This window comes from Aspergillus thermomutatus (genome assembly GCF_002237265.1).
Source record: "Aspergillus thermomutatus strain HMR AF 39 chromosome Unknown NODE_134, whole genome shotgun sequence".
NCBI classification, from domain to species: Eukaryota; Fungi; Ascomycota; class Eurotiomycetes; order Eurotiales; family Aspergillaceae; genus Aspergillus; species Aspergillus thermomutatus.
This window is the reverse complement of record NW_020798183.1, coordinates 25,731-37,677: the sequence shown is the minus strand read 5'-3', so window position 1 is coordinate 37,677 and position 11,947 is coordinate 25,731. Positions and strand designations below refer to the sequence as shown.

Genomic DNA, 11,947 nt, shown 5'->3' with positions numbered 1-11,947 from the left:
TTAAAATCCAGCAGAAATGGCCTCTTTCCAGGATCGTGCTCAGCACACCATAGCCCAGCTTGACAAGGAGGTAAGTAGATGGTTATTGTGCGTCAGCTTTGTTAGTGTGTTTGGCGATGATAGACCAGCACGCTTTTTGACTACTTTCACTTCCACATCTTTTGTCCAGTCCTTGCCTTTTCTTTTCTTCGGGATTCCTTTGTTTAGACGGGACATCGAAAATGCAGGGAAATAAGGAAAACCCACTAACCCTTGATTTGTTTGTGCGGTGCTATAGCTCTCCAAGTACCCTGTCCTCAACAACCTGGAGCGCCAGACCTCCGTTCCCAAGGTCTATGTCATCCTCGGCCTGGTCGGTATCTACACCTTCTTGATCTTCTTCAACATCGCTGGCGAGTTCCTCGTCAACTTCGCCGGTTTCCTGATTCCGGGCTACTACTCTCTCAATGCCCTGTTCACGTCTGGCACCGCAGATGATACTCAGGTGAGTCTTCCCGCTGCCTAACCCCCCCATGATTTGATTGACTGAGCGATTGTGGCTGACTGTCTTCTGATCGCTACAGTGGTTGACGGTATGTGCTTGTGAACCTGAACCCCAATGACGCCTTGGAGGCGGAGATGATCTCCCCGCCGCCCGCTAAGGAACGGCCTAGGCTGTTTCATAGCACGTGATGCACCGTCATCAGCAACTGGAGACTGACTCGACCATGTGAATTATAGTATTGGGTTGTTTACGCCTTCCTGACTGTTGTTGAGAGCGCCATCAACGCCGCCTACTGGTTCCGTAAGTTTTTTTTCAGTCTGGTGCTTTTTTCCAAATTGTGGGAGATTTTGCTAATTCGTCAAAACAGCCTTCTACTACATCTTCAAGTTCGTCCTCGTTCTGTGGATGTCTCTCCCCCAGACCAAGTATGCTCTCCTCGGTAGACGCGGTGACTATGAACAACATGCTAACTCGTCATCTACAGCGGTGCTCAAATTGTCTTCCACTCTTTCCTCCAGCCTGTGCTGGGCCGCTTCTTCGCTGGCGGATCCACCTCAGCCAACCTCCGTGCCCAGGCCGATGCCGCCTCCAAGTCGCAGTAAATGCATCGCTGAGAATCGGTATTAGCATATAGAGTCTCTCGCGGCTTGCGGAGGACAAGCCGCGAGAGAAGACGTCAATTTTTGCCTTGCCAGGCCGAAGGCCTGCACGGCGCAATCCGAAAGTCGAGTTGTCGGAGTGAGCGAAAATAGTGGGGGGCTAAGATTTCGGGGTTGAGTTAGGAGAGCGATGCTGTGGCATTCTACTTCTTGTTTTCTCTTGTCATGATTGGAGTGGTAGAATGGTTGTGGTTGCGTTGAGAAAGGACGGGACATGGCTATGCTTATTCTTGGATGAAATCATATCTAACGACGCGATCATGCCTCTTTGGGTAATTGAGCAGTTTGTTCGTCCATTCCTCATATCGGTCCATTGTTTTCATCCATACCTTCATGATGGTTCTCGAAAAGATTATCATGAAGATACGATGACGTAGGTGATGTACATTTGTATCCGAACGGTAGCCCGCCAAAAGAAAGAGAAAATATTACCACCCAACCGACTCCGCAACTCCAGGCGCGGGGCGACAGTCTATTCGAGAGTCGATCTTGAACCACGCAGGTCCCGTAAACCAGCGGATACCTGCACGGAGATCTGGAGATAAGGAAGGCAAGTCGATACAGTGTCTTAGTACAAGCCGAACCGGTTCTGCCAGCCGTCCGAGCGGGGGTTCAGTACGATTCGATAGGGGAAGGGATTAGAGTCGCTGGTGGTGATGGGCGGAATGTGATCTTTATCCCGGTTGACGACGGCGAGGATCTTCAGCGCGGCTTTTTGGAGCATGTTCTCCATCGCCTTGCGGACTTTGGCTCGTTCTGGACGGGAATAATCAGCCCATACTTTCTCTACCTGTCGCAGTTCACGTCGGTTTTGTAAGTAGATACCTGATTCCGTCCGGGGCGTGGCGATCGTCACGTCTAGATTCCACACCTCCCAGCATACCTCTTCTTCTCCCTTGCCCGCCAGCCCGCTGAACCACGCCCCAGAGCGTTTGCGCTTCTTCTCGTAGAACTCGACCGCGATGCGACCTCGTACGCCCCCGCCGCCTTCATGGGTGCTGGTAGCGGATGTGTGTTGGCGGACCAGGGCGCTGATGCGGGATTCGATCAGGGTCTCGAGCTCGACGTCATCGATGGCGGGGAGGGTGAAGTCAAGGACGTCGAAGGTTGTCGGTCGAATTGATGGGAAGTAACGGTGGAAGAAGATGAGGTTGAGGACGCCTGGTTTGGGACGGAGTGATGTCAGCAGAGCGATGGGCAGGAGTGGTTTCAAGAAAAATGGCGACAATACAACTGCGGTCAGTAGAGGATAGAGGATGTATATGATGATATGGCAAGCCGATATCAGGAGTAGACAAACCTTTTAATACATCCCTCACGGTGGTTGTGTCTGCGAAGATCTCCAGGAAGTACTCTGGAGGGGTCCTGCGGGGCTCCATCCTCGCAGGGTTGTACGGTATCAAGGCGATATATGTCTTAGCACGAACGGTACTGCTTTGCTTCTTAACTGCGAAAGGGAGCAAGCACTAAGCATAAAAGTATGAACGACCCAAGTATGACGGCAAGCTGTTGGTTGGGCCTGTACCACGGAGACCAGTCCCGATTCAATGACCGGATTGAGGGGGAGGGAAAAGGCAGGGCAAGTGGATGGCGGATGGTGGTATGAGAGGGGAAAGACTAAGGTAGGTATGTAGTTATCTGCAGTTGGTAAGTTTCAGGAACAAGATATGCTCAGGTCGAATGTCTTTGAGAGGAAAATAAGCATGATGTGGTCCATGAGAGCAGAGCGTTTGCAGACGATTAAAACGCTTACGAAGGGATGGAGGATCAAAGAGGGAGAGACATCTATACCCAAGGTACAGTGAGCAGTAGAGATGGATACCGGATTGGTCTGTTCCCCGCCGATACAATGCGGGCAACTGATTCCTATCATTGTCTATGTACCTCTCTATAGCGTAGATGAAAGAAATCACATCATCTGATTAATTGATGGAGTAATGTAGCAAGGTATATGAATCATAATACATCATGACCTAGCTGAGGATCGTCGTCGATTCATCCATTCTTGACTGGTACTCGTCCTGGCGCTGTTCCCGTTGTCGGCCGTCAATGTTATCGCTCACTCTAGCCGAGGCCATCTCTCCTCTTGGATTCCCCAACCAACAGCTCCTGTGTCTCGGTTGCTCCAACTGACCTGATTTCTAAACTATAAGACATCCTTTTGATGAATCTTTCTGTTTCCTTGCAATCTCATGATATATAATGAACTATTTTGAATGATTTGACTTTCATTGTTCTTCCATCTCCAGCTCGATCATGATTGGGGCTACAAGGCGCTGGTTCCGACGCAATCGCAAAGGTCTCGCGATCGGGGCCGGCATTATTGGAGCTGGCTATCTCGCAGGACAATATGTGCTGTCTAAAATCACAGAAGCACGGGAGAGGATGAGCAGTGATCGAATCGCCCGGGAAAAGTACGTTACCTTTGAGTTACCCTCGGTCTTTCGGCGAAATGAGATGGACAAAATAATGCATCCGCTCGCGTGCTCGGCTTTGGTGACTGACGTGATGGTGACTGACTGATTCCGTCTAGTTTACGGCGGCGTTTTGAACAGAACCAGACGGACTGTACCTATACTGTTCTGGCGCTCTTGCCGACCGCGGCAGAAGGCATCCTCGAGGCCCTTCCTGTGGAGGAGTTGACGAAAGAATTGCAGAAGAAGCGGGCGGAGAGATTGGCTAGGCTCCAGGCTGGTGAGGGAACTGTGTCGGACATTAGCTCGGTGTCGCCCAGTGTGGCCGATGATGATCGAAGAAGTCTCTCAAGCTTCCAGAGCGATGGGTTTGTCCGCACAAGTCAATTAGGAGAATCAGCCATCGAGGGCGAAGGGCCGGCACGGGTAAAGCGGAACAAGACTCAACTCTGGAACGAGGTCAAGATCACTTGTACGTCTTCTTCTCTCTATACGACTGGCTAAAACGGGCTGGCTAATGTCGAAACTGCAGCTGTCACCAGATCGTTTACTCTCATCTACACCTTGTCGTTACTGACCATTTTCACCCGAATCCAACTCAACCTTCTTGGTCGCCGGAATTATCTATCCAGCGTGATCTCCCTGGCTACCCCCCCTGCAAACGCCTCCACGATCAAACTCGAGGATCATGATGACGATGACCTGACTCAAACCCTGGGAAATGATTTCGAGACAAACCGACGATATCTTGCATTTAGCTGGTGGTTGCTCCATCGTGGCTGGAAGGACCTGATGAACGAGGTCCAGGCTGCGGTCACAGATGCGTTTAGCTCTTTGAACCCCCGGGAAGATATTTCCGTGGGGCGGCTGTCGGAATTGACTCTGGACATCCGCAAGAAGGTGGAAGGCAACACTCCGGAGGATAGAAGGTATGTCCGGCTACAGTCTCGTCATAAGATAAGCTTCATGTGCTGACACACCAGGTATAGAAGCCGAAGATGGCTGTCCTACCTTCTCCCTCCTCGTGAAGAGGAGGAACATTTGTTGGAGGACTCGGGAGTTGCGGGGGTGACCGAACCCTCGACCTCTCAGTCAGCCTCGACTCTGCGGCACCTTCTCGATGAGACGGCCGACCTGATTGAATCGCCAACCTTTGGTCGCGTTCTGCAAGCCCTCAACGATGAATGCTTTGGCTTACTGATGCAAAATTGCATCAAGGAAGCATTCCAGTCGTCACCACAACCGTCCGAAAGCGTACCACAATTATTCACCTCGGTTGCCACAGTTGTCCCGCCGGTGAAGACAGTGGATCTCAAGACGAAGCTCGCAAATGTATTGGCTGTGATGGCACGGCAGGCACATGTCATTGGCAACGGCACAAATCCCCCCAACATGTATCTTACCGCCATGGATCAGAATGTCCGGAATTTGGAGGCCTTCGCAGCCGTCATCTATAGCTCGAACTTTGACTTCCGGCTGCCAGGCGCGGAGCAGAAAGCGGAACAATTCGCTGCAGAAAGAGATCGTCCTGATACGCCTTCCACGCCCCCGGTGATGGTGGACAAGGATGATACCCAAGATTTGAACCACGCTGGTTCAAGCGCAGTAGCTGGGGACCACTCGGCTTTTGAGAAGGCATGGGGGAAGGCAGTGGAGGAGGGGGCGAGCCAGTGAGTTGCTTGAAATGTAGAGGACGGCTTGGCTTCTCGAGTGCCGAATTATCCCTCCCTTAGCCTTCTCGATGGTTCCTTTTCAGCTTATATATCACGCATAGCGTCAATCCTGGAGATTTCAGGCTGTGCTGATTGTATGATTACCGATTGAGTTCAGTCCAGATACCCGGCGAGGGTTTTCAGCGTGCTTGTTGTTCTCTAACACCTGCGTAGATTGTGCATGTCCACTAGACTGGCCATTCGACCATTGAGTTTTCCACAATCATGAACGGGAGTAGCATTGCAAGTTGACAGTAAATGACTCTTTCGCGACGAGTTTATCCGCCACCGCAATGACAATAATGTCCGCCAACCCCTCAGTGTACTTTGGCCATTCGGCGAGGCCGATACTATGTGAAATTGAATGCTTATGATCAGTTTCGTCAATGTTCGGAGCAATAATATGAGGATGAGTGCAATGCAAACTCATCCAGCAGATGCTTCAAGAAGCCAAATCGCAGGTTTTAGCCATGATTCATGGAGGTACGCCCACTTACACTGGATAATTATTATTCACCATTTTGCAAGAGCCAAGTCTGCTGTGGTCCTGGGGGTAAGAATGCGGAGATACTCCAAAGGAAAAGAAAGCTTGGCCGGGGAAATCTGCGGGGAATCATCACTCGGCACAGGATTTGAGATTCGTCAACTGACCAACATGCTCGTGATAGTAGTAGTACTCCATCGATTTGGCTGTTATTTGCATTACTCTCTCCTTCGCAAATAAGCACTATCTCCGCATCGGCATCCGCATCCACACATCGCTTCTCCTGGGCTGCTTGCTGGTGACGCCTTGGCGATGGAGTACAGTAACATCGGCCGCGGTGTCCGATCCCCAAAAGAGGTATTGCAAGTTAACATGGGCTGTTCATTCCCCGAAAATCCTTTTGTTTCCAGACCAGGATCAGATAGTAGATGCGATCTGACAAATAGGAGGTCCGAGTGACCGCTAATTCTCCCTCATTTGCCGTGCTGCCCAAACGATTGACGAGATGCCTCGCTAGTTGAGTCCTTTTAGGCCTCAGAATAGAGGCCCGTCTCTTGTCTTCTTCTTCACTTTTCACCACTGTCTTCTCTTGTTCCTTAAGCTGCTGCTTCAGGTCTTCTCACTGACAGAGGTGTGACTTTTTGTGACTGTTTAGAGTCACTACAATCAACCGTGTCTTCTTTTGTCCTCCCTGTGCGGCAGCCCAAGGTCACATCGTGCATGCTTAGTGAGAAATAAGCACGCATTTCCTTCTGCTCTGCATCTGTTTCTTACTTTGTTTTTCCTTCTGTTGTTTCGACTTTCACTACCAGCCTTTGCCAAGGGGTACATACATTCCGCCCTGAAATCATTAATCATGGCTTTAGGAAGTATGTGTCCTCAACAATCCTTCTCTCCATTTATGAGACATCACTCCCTAGAAAAATAGACCGCTAACCCCCTCATCGGACACATAGGCGTGGTCAAAGCAAATAATGGCAAAATCGAAGGCGAGATCTACACCGAGTCCGCAGACCTCCCTCCCCTCACCACCACTACGGAGCGCAAGTTGATGGCCAAGATTGACTGGCATATCGTACCGTGCTTGTGTGTCATGTACTTGCTCGCCTTTCTGGACCGGTATGCAATCCTCAGCCAGTGAACCCCTGCATGAACTGACCTCTGTAATGCGCCATCGCAGAGTCAACATCAGCAATGCCGCAATTCTCGGACTGCAGAAAGATCTGAACATCGAAAATACCAAGTACAACACCGCTTTGACCATCTTCTTCGTACCGTATGTCTTGTTCGAGATTCCCTCCAACATATTGCTGAAGAAGCTGAAGCCCCATGTGTGGTGTATGTACTTCGCCTTGTCATACGACAAGGAATTGACTGCTGACATACTGCAGTATCATTATGTATGTTCTTATTTGGCTTCGTCACGATCTGTCAAGGACTGGTATCGAGCTGGGGTGGTTTGATGACCACTCGCTGGTTCCTCGGTATTTATCCCACCACAGAATATAAATATACCTATCGGTTTCATGAAACCTAATGTACATGAGCTAGGCATGTTTGAGACGGGAATGTTCCCTGGGTGTAAGTCCGTTTCCTCAGAGACCTATTGCCACTATCAATAACCAATTGCGCCGTGACAGGCTTCTATCTCCTGGGAATGTGGTATAAGCGCAGCGAGGCACAGAAGCGATTCAGCTTCTTCTTCAGCTCTACCACCCTAGCCGGCGCATTTGGTGGTCTTCTCGCCAGTGGTCTTGGAGAAATGGCCGGGGTTCGAGGCTACAATGGCTGGCGATGGGTCTTTATCATCGAAGGCCTCCTCACCTGTGTTGTTTCGTTGGTCTGGTTCTTCGTGCTCACAGATTTCCCGGAAGACGTCAAGTGGCTGAATGACGAAGAGCGAGAATTCATTCGTGCGAAGCTGGCAAAGGATGTCGGCGCCGCTGGAAAAGATGTCAAGCTGACCGCGCGCGATGTGTTGGCTGTCTTTAAGGACTGTGAGTGTTGCGCCAGTCTTCTGGTTTTGTTTTTCGCTAAATCGGGTCTCAGACAAGATCTTCATTGGCGGCTTCATGTACTTTGGTCAGATTGTCACGGCATACGGTGAGCAAGCTCGACATGGCTCGTAAATGAGCTTCGTTCTTAACAGCGTGCAGGATATGCGTATTTCGCCCCGAGCATCATCAAGACTTATGGCTACACCCGTATGTGTCCTCCTGGCATTTCCGCTAGTATTGGCTCTGCTGACTGTCTGCTACCAGCGATCAAAACCCAACTCTACTCAGTGCCCCCATGGGCAGCCGCGTTCGGCTTCTCCATGTTGATTGCAACCCTTTCTGATAGGTTCAAGCACCGCTACATTTTTGCTATTGTCCCAATGTTGATATCCATGGCCGGCTTTGGGATCTTGTTGAATGTGCACGGTGTGGCTCACCGGAATGTCCAGTATGGGGCGCTCTTCATGGTGACCAGTGGCTGCTACAGTTCAATGGCCGTTGTCGTATGTTGGTACGCCATGAACCTGAGTGGACACCGTCGCCGGGGCGTGGGAACAGCATGGCAGATTGGATTCGGTAACAGTGAGTTGCAATTCCTGCAATACCCTCGACAAGTCAAGATGGGCGGTAACTGACAAGCATAACCAGTTGGCGGTATTATCTCTACCTATTCCTTTCTGGCGAAGGATGCACCACTGTACCGGAATGGCTATATCATCAGTCTTTCCTTCCTCTGCTTCTCTGCAGCATGTTGCACTGCTTATCTTGCAGCGGTCTGGTACGACAACCGGAAGCGTGATCGTGCCATGGCCAACGGTGCTACCATTGAGCTTACGGAGGAGGAGCAAGAATGGCTGGGTGATCTTGCACCCAGTTACCGCTACACCTATTGACATATTCTGGAGATACTCGAAGATAGGGTTAGGGCTCTCTCGAACGTCTTGAATGTCTCGTTGGATAGAGTAGATTTTACGTCATGACATGAACTATACGCTATATACGCTATGCTCAACATCAGTTCGTCACTAGGACACATTATCTTCAAGTAGGTAGCAATTATCAATAGTTCCAGTCCAGTGTAAACATAATTTGATCCAGTAACAGGAATTGACATGTCTTAATAAAATAATTTGATCGAGTGAGGTAACCTCAGTGTTCCAGACGTGGGCCCACATCCTACAGTAAAGAGATGTTATGTAGTTCACAATCTGGCTGACATAATATGGACTCGGTAAAGAGAGCCACTTGAGTGCATGCTTGACGAGCCAATCAGAGCGGCCGCAGCACTAGCGAGCCCTTAGTGGCATATTCTGCTGAGTCAGCCCCAGCGCACACAAAGAGCTTCTCCGCCGCGGCTCTCCGTCATTCTTGCAACCATCTTCTCATCCTCGCAGCAGTGTGAGTATTGATCCCCCTCATCGTCAAGACTTTTCATCTTCGGGCAATTGACTGACAAACTTCAGTCTCGAACCATCTACGAAGATGAGAGCCAAGTGGAGAAAGAAGCGCGTTCGTCGCCTTAAGCGTAAGAGAAGAAAGATGAGAGCCAGATCGTGAGTTTTCCCCTTCATCATCAGACGAAGCGATGGCAAATCAATTGGATTTGATGCTAATCCCCTTTGCAGGAAGTAAACGTCTCGCCCACTCCATCTCGGTCACTCATGTCGATGCTCAAGTTGAACGCCGAACATGACATTCCGACGACGTTACGATGATGATTTCTTGTTATGATCGTTCCGTGGTCCAGCCGCTCCAATTGGTACCTGCCTGGTCCGATTTCCTACCTGGGAAAATTGTTTACGCTTGAATATCCTTTATTCAAACGCCTTCGAATTCGGAGTCCGTCGCTCAACACCCTGCTTCCATCCTCCTCGGGCTTACTTCAAACGTTTTCGATAATCTTTTCTCTTGATCAGACAGTGTGGGATGCGCATATCCGTGTCCTTAGTTCCTCGGAGAGGCGACTGTGTTCGGTGGAGGTTGGAGAGGTCGGTGGGAAAGTTTGAAGGAAAAGTGATTCTTCATTTTTTATTCATCCCTGTACTGTCTTTATTCACCGAACCTTTGGGTTTCGCATGGGGACCGGTCAATTGCTCGCTTCTTAGTTCGGGTCTTGCTCTCTAGTGAGACCTTGAGCCATGGAGAGGTGTCCCTCGAGAGTTTACTAAAAATGAAATGGCAAAAGTTATGATGACAACAAAATCTTTATGAAGTATCGTAGATCCTAATTGAGGGCTTTTGAAATGGGTAGAAGACAGGTAATAGTAATGAAGAATAATGGGCACATACCAATCGACCGTGTCTGGTTTGTGTGTCCAATAACGACCATCTCCGCCTTTGAGTGCGGAGAACCAAATTTTGGACCCGGCAATTTTTTTCCCCTTCGATAGAACATTTCAGTCCAACGTAGCTAAGCTGCAACATCACACCACTCAGCAATATTTTTTCCTCACTCTATTTTCTCTTGCCCAAAGGAACAATATGCCATCGAATAAAGTCGAAAAAAAGCGCAAGCGCGACTCTGATCGCCATGAACGTCCCAGCAAGAAACCCGCACTCGAGCTCCAGGACCTACCACCTCTGTCGGCCAGTGTCGTCGATGAGCATAGCGAGCTGGCTCCTGTGATAAGTATGAATGATACATGAATCTGTTGTACCACGCACAATCAATTGACAGGCTGGACAGTCACAACCCCCGGCGTCAACGCCCCGCGAAACCTGCGTTTTACACCGTACCTCAAAGCCCGCGCAAATTCTTCGTCATCGGCAAATCGCAACAAGGGGATTGTCTCATCGGAGCTCCTGCTGCAGTCTTCCGAACACCCCAAGCTGGATTTTGTGGGCCGCGAGGCGGAGGAGGATGCAGACTCCCAGCTCAAGCACTACGTTGCCGTGGTGGACCCGGAGAAGAAGACCTGGCAGCTTGTCGAGGTGCGCAAGCTGACGGTGCGAGGAGCCGTGAGGAGAATGAAGCCCTTGACGGAGGAGGAGGAGAGCAGCGAGGAGGAGGAAGTGGTATGCTCTCTGCTTTGTGCAAGCCGCAGCTCGACTCACTGGCAGATGCTGACTGCAAAATAGAAAACCATGCGCACGCAGCGCACCGAACTCACCAACACCTTTGGCACGAAGCAATCACGCAAGGCGGCGCAGTCGATGGCCGAGAACGCGCAGCTGTCCAACGCGCCCGCGGGCGCCGCCAACGCCGCCGAGTCGGCCATCATCTCGTCCATGCCCGCCGACGCCGTGGCCGACATTGCCTCCAAGGCGGCCGCCGTGCAGGCGCAGGTGCAAGCCAACAAGCCCATCCCGCAGGCCAACCTGGACGCGACACACCCGGCCGACGTCTACCCGATCGACGTGCTCGTCCCCAACGGGCTGGCCACCCTCCGCCAGCTCCCCGGCGTCAAGGAGTGGGCCGACACCGTCTCCGCCGGCCTCCCCGTCGCCACGACCTCGCGCTACGTCTCCCGCCGCGTCGAGGCCGTCGTCAAGTTTGGCAACACCACCCACCTCCAGCTCCTCCGCTTCATCCTCCTCCTGCTCGAGCTCGCCCGCTCCCTGCGCTCCGGCCGAGACCCCAAATCCTCCTCCGGACCAGGCAGCAAGCGCCTCCCGCCCCGCGAGGAACTGCGCCGCATCCTCTCCTCCGCCTCGGGCAACCCCGCCTCCTCCACCACCACCACCACCAAGCCGCAGCAGCAGACCACAAGCCAGACCGACTCCGGTTCCGGCACCCTCCCGGACCCCGTCATCGACGCCATCCGCCGCAAGTTCGCCCCGCAGGGCTCCCACCTCACCAAGAACGACATCACCTTCCTGCACACCTCCATCTGCGCCCTCTCGCTACACATCCCCCCGCAGCCCGCCAAGGACGGCGGCGCCAGCTCCCTGGGCGGCAACTCGCCCAACGAGCTGGCCACCGACCCCGCCGATCTGCGCGACGATCTGAGGCTCGAGAGCGCCACCATCCTGCAGTACTTCCGCGAACTGGGCTGCCGCGTCGACAAGCCGCGGGAGACCGAGTTCGCGAAATGGGGCATCAAGGGCGGGAAGGCCGAGGCGGCCGCGAGACGGGTGGCGCGTCTCAAGGTTCCGGTGGAGTTTCCCAAGGTGAGTCGCGGTGGGAGGAGATGATTTTTCTTCTGCCTTGGGCGGGTCTCTTTCAGATGGAAAGATGAAAATCAAAAAAAAGTTGGG

General features: G+C 51.8%; 5 protein-coding genes across 5 annotated transcripts; 4 read left to right on the top strand and 1 right to left on the bottom strand.

Moving 5' to 3' along the window:
• Positions 1-16: 16 nt before the first annotated feature.
• yop1 (putative membrane biogenesis protein (Yop1)) lies at positions 17-1,086 on the top strand (the record flags this gene model as incomplete). Its single annotated transcript, XM_026758307.1, has 6 exons — positions 17-70; positions 278-484; positions 564-572; positions 721-784; positions 852-909; positions 969-1,086. 6 exons carry the CDS (start codon positions 17-19, stop codon positions 1,084-1,086), a joined length of 510 nt encoding a protein of 169 aa, XP_026613267.1.
• A 625-nt stretch (positions 1,087-1,711) lies between these two features.
• CDV56_104577 (autophagy-related protein 101) lies at positions 1,712-2,522 on the bottom strand (the record flags this gene model as incomplete). Its single annotated transcript, XM_026758196.1, has 2 exons — positions 1,712-2,376; positions 2,444-2,522. 2 exons carry the CDS (start codon positions 2,520-2,522, stop codon positions 1,712-1,714), a joined length of 744 nt encoding a protein of 247 aa, XP_026613266.1.
• An 877-nt stretch (positions 2,523-3,399) lies between these two features.
• CDV56_104315 (peroxisomal biogenesis factor 3) lies at positions 3,400-5,231 on the top strand (the record flags this gene model as incomplete). The annotated part of the gene is made up of 4 exons (XM_026757934.1): positions 3,400-3,557; positions 3,677-4,029; positions 4,090-4,486; positions 4,541-5,231. 4 exons carry the CDS (start codon positions 3,400-3,402, stop codon positions 5,229-5,231), a joined length of 1,599 nt encoding a protein of 532 aa, XP_026613265.1.
• A 1,378-nt stretch (positions 5,232-6,609) lies between these two features.
• On the top strand, positions 6,610-8,643 carry CDV56_103971 (putative MFS transporter; the record flags this gene model as incomplete). The annotated part of the gene is made up of 10 exons (XM_026757590.1): positions 6,610-6,622; positions 6,710-6,872; positions 6,934-7,091; positions 7,145-7,237; positions 7,305-7,334; positions 7,394-7,750; positions 7,803-7,856; positions 7,910-7,957; positions 8,015-8,332; positions 8,399-8,643. The coding sequence occupies 10 exons, from the start codon at positions 6,610-6,612 to the stop codon at positions 8,641-8,643; spliced, it is 1,479 nt and encodes a 492-aa protein (XP_026613264.1).
• A 1,588-nt stretch (positions 8,644-10,231) lies between these two features.
• On the top strand, positions 10,232-11,884 carry CDV56_103648 (DNA-directed RNA polymerase I subunit RPA49; the record flags this gene model as incomplete). Its single annotated transcript, XM_026757267.1, has 3 exons — positions 10,232-10,379; positions 10,437-10,765; positions 10,829-11,884. The coding sequence occupies 3 exons, from the start codon at positions 10,232-10,234 to the stop codon at positions 11,882-11,884; spliced, it is 1,533 nt and encodes a 510-aa protein (XP_026613263.1).
• Between the last annotated feature and the right edge of the window lie 63 nt (positions 11,885-11,947).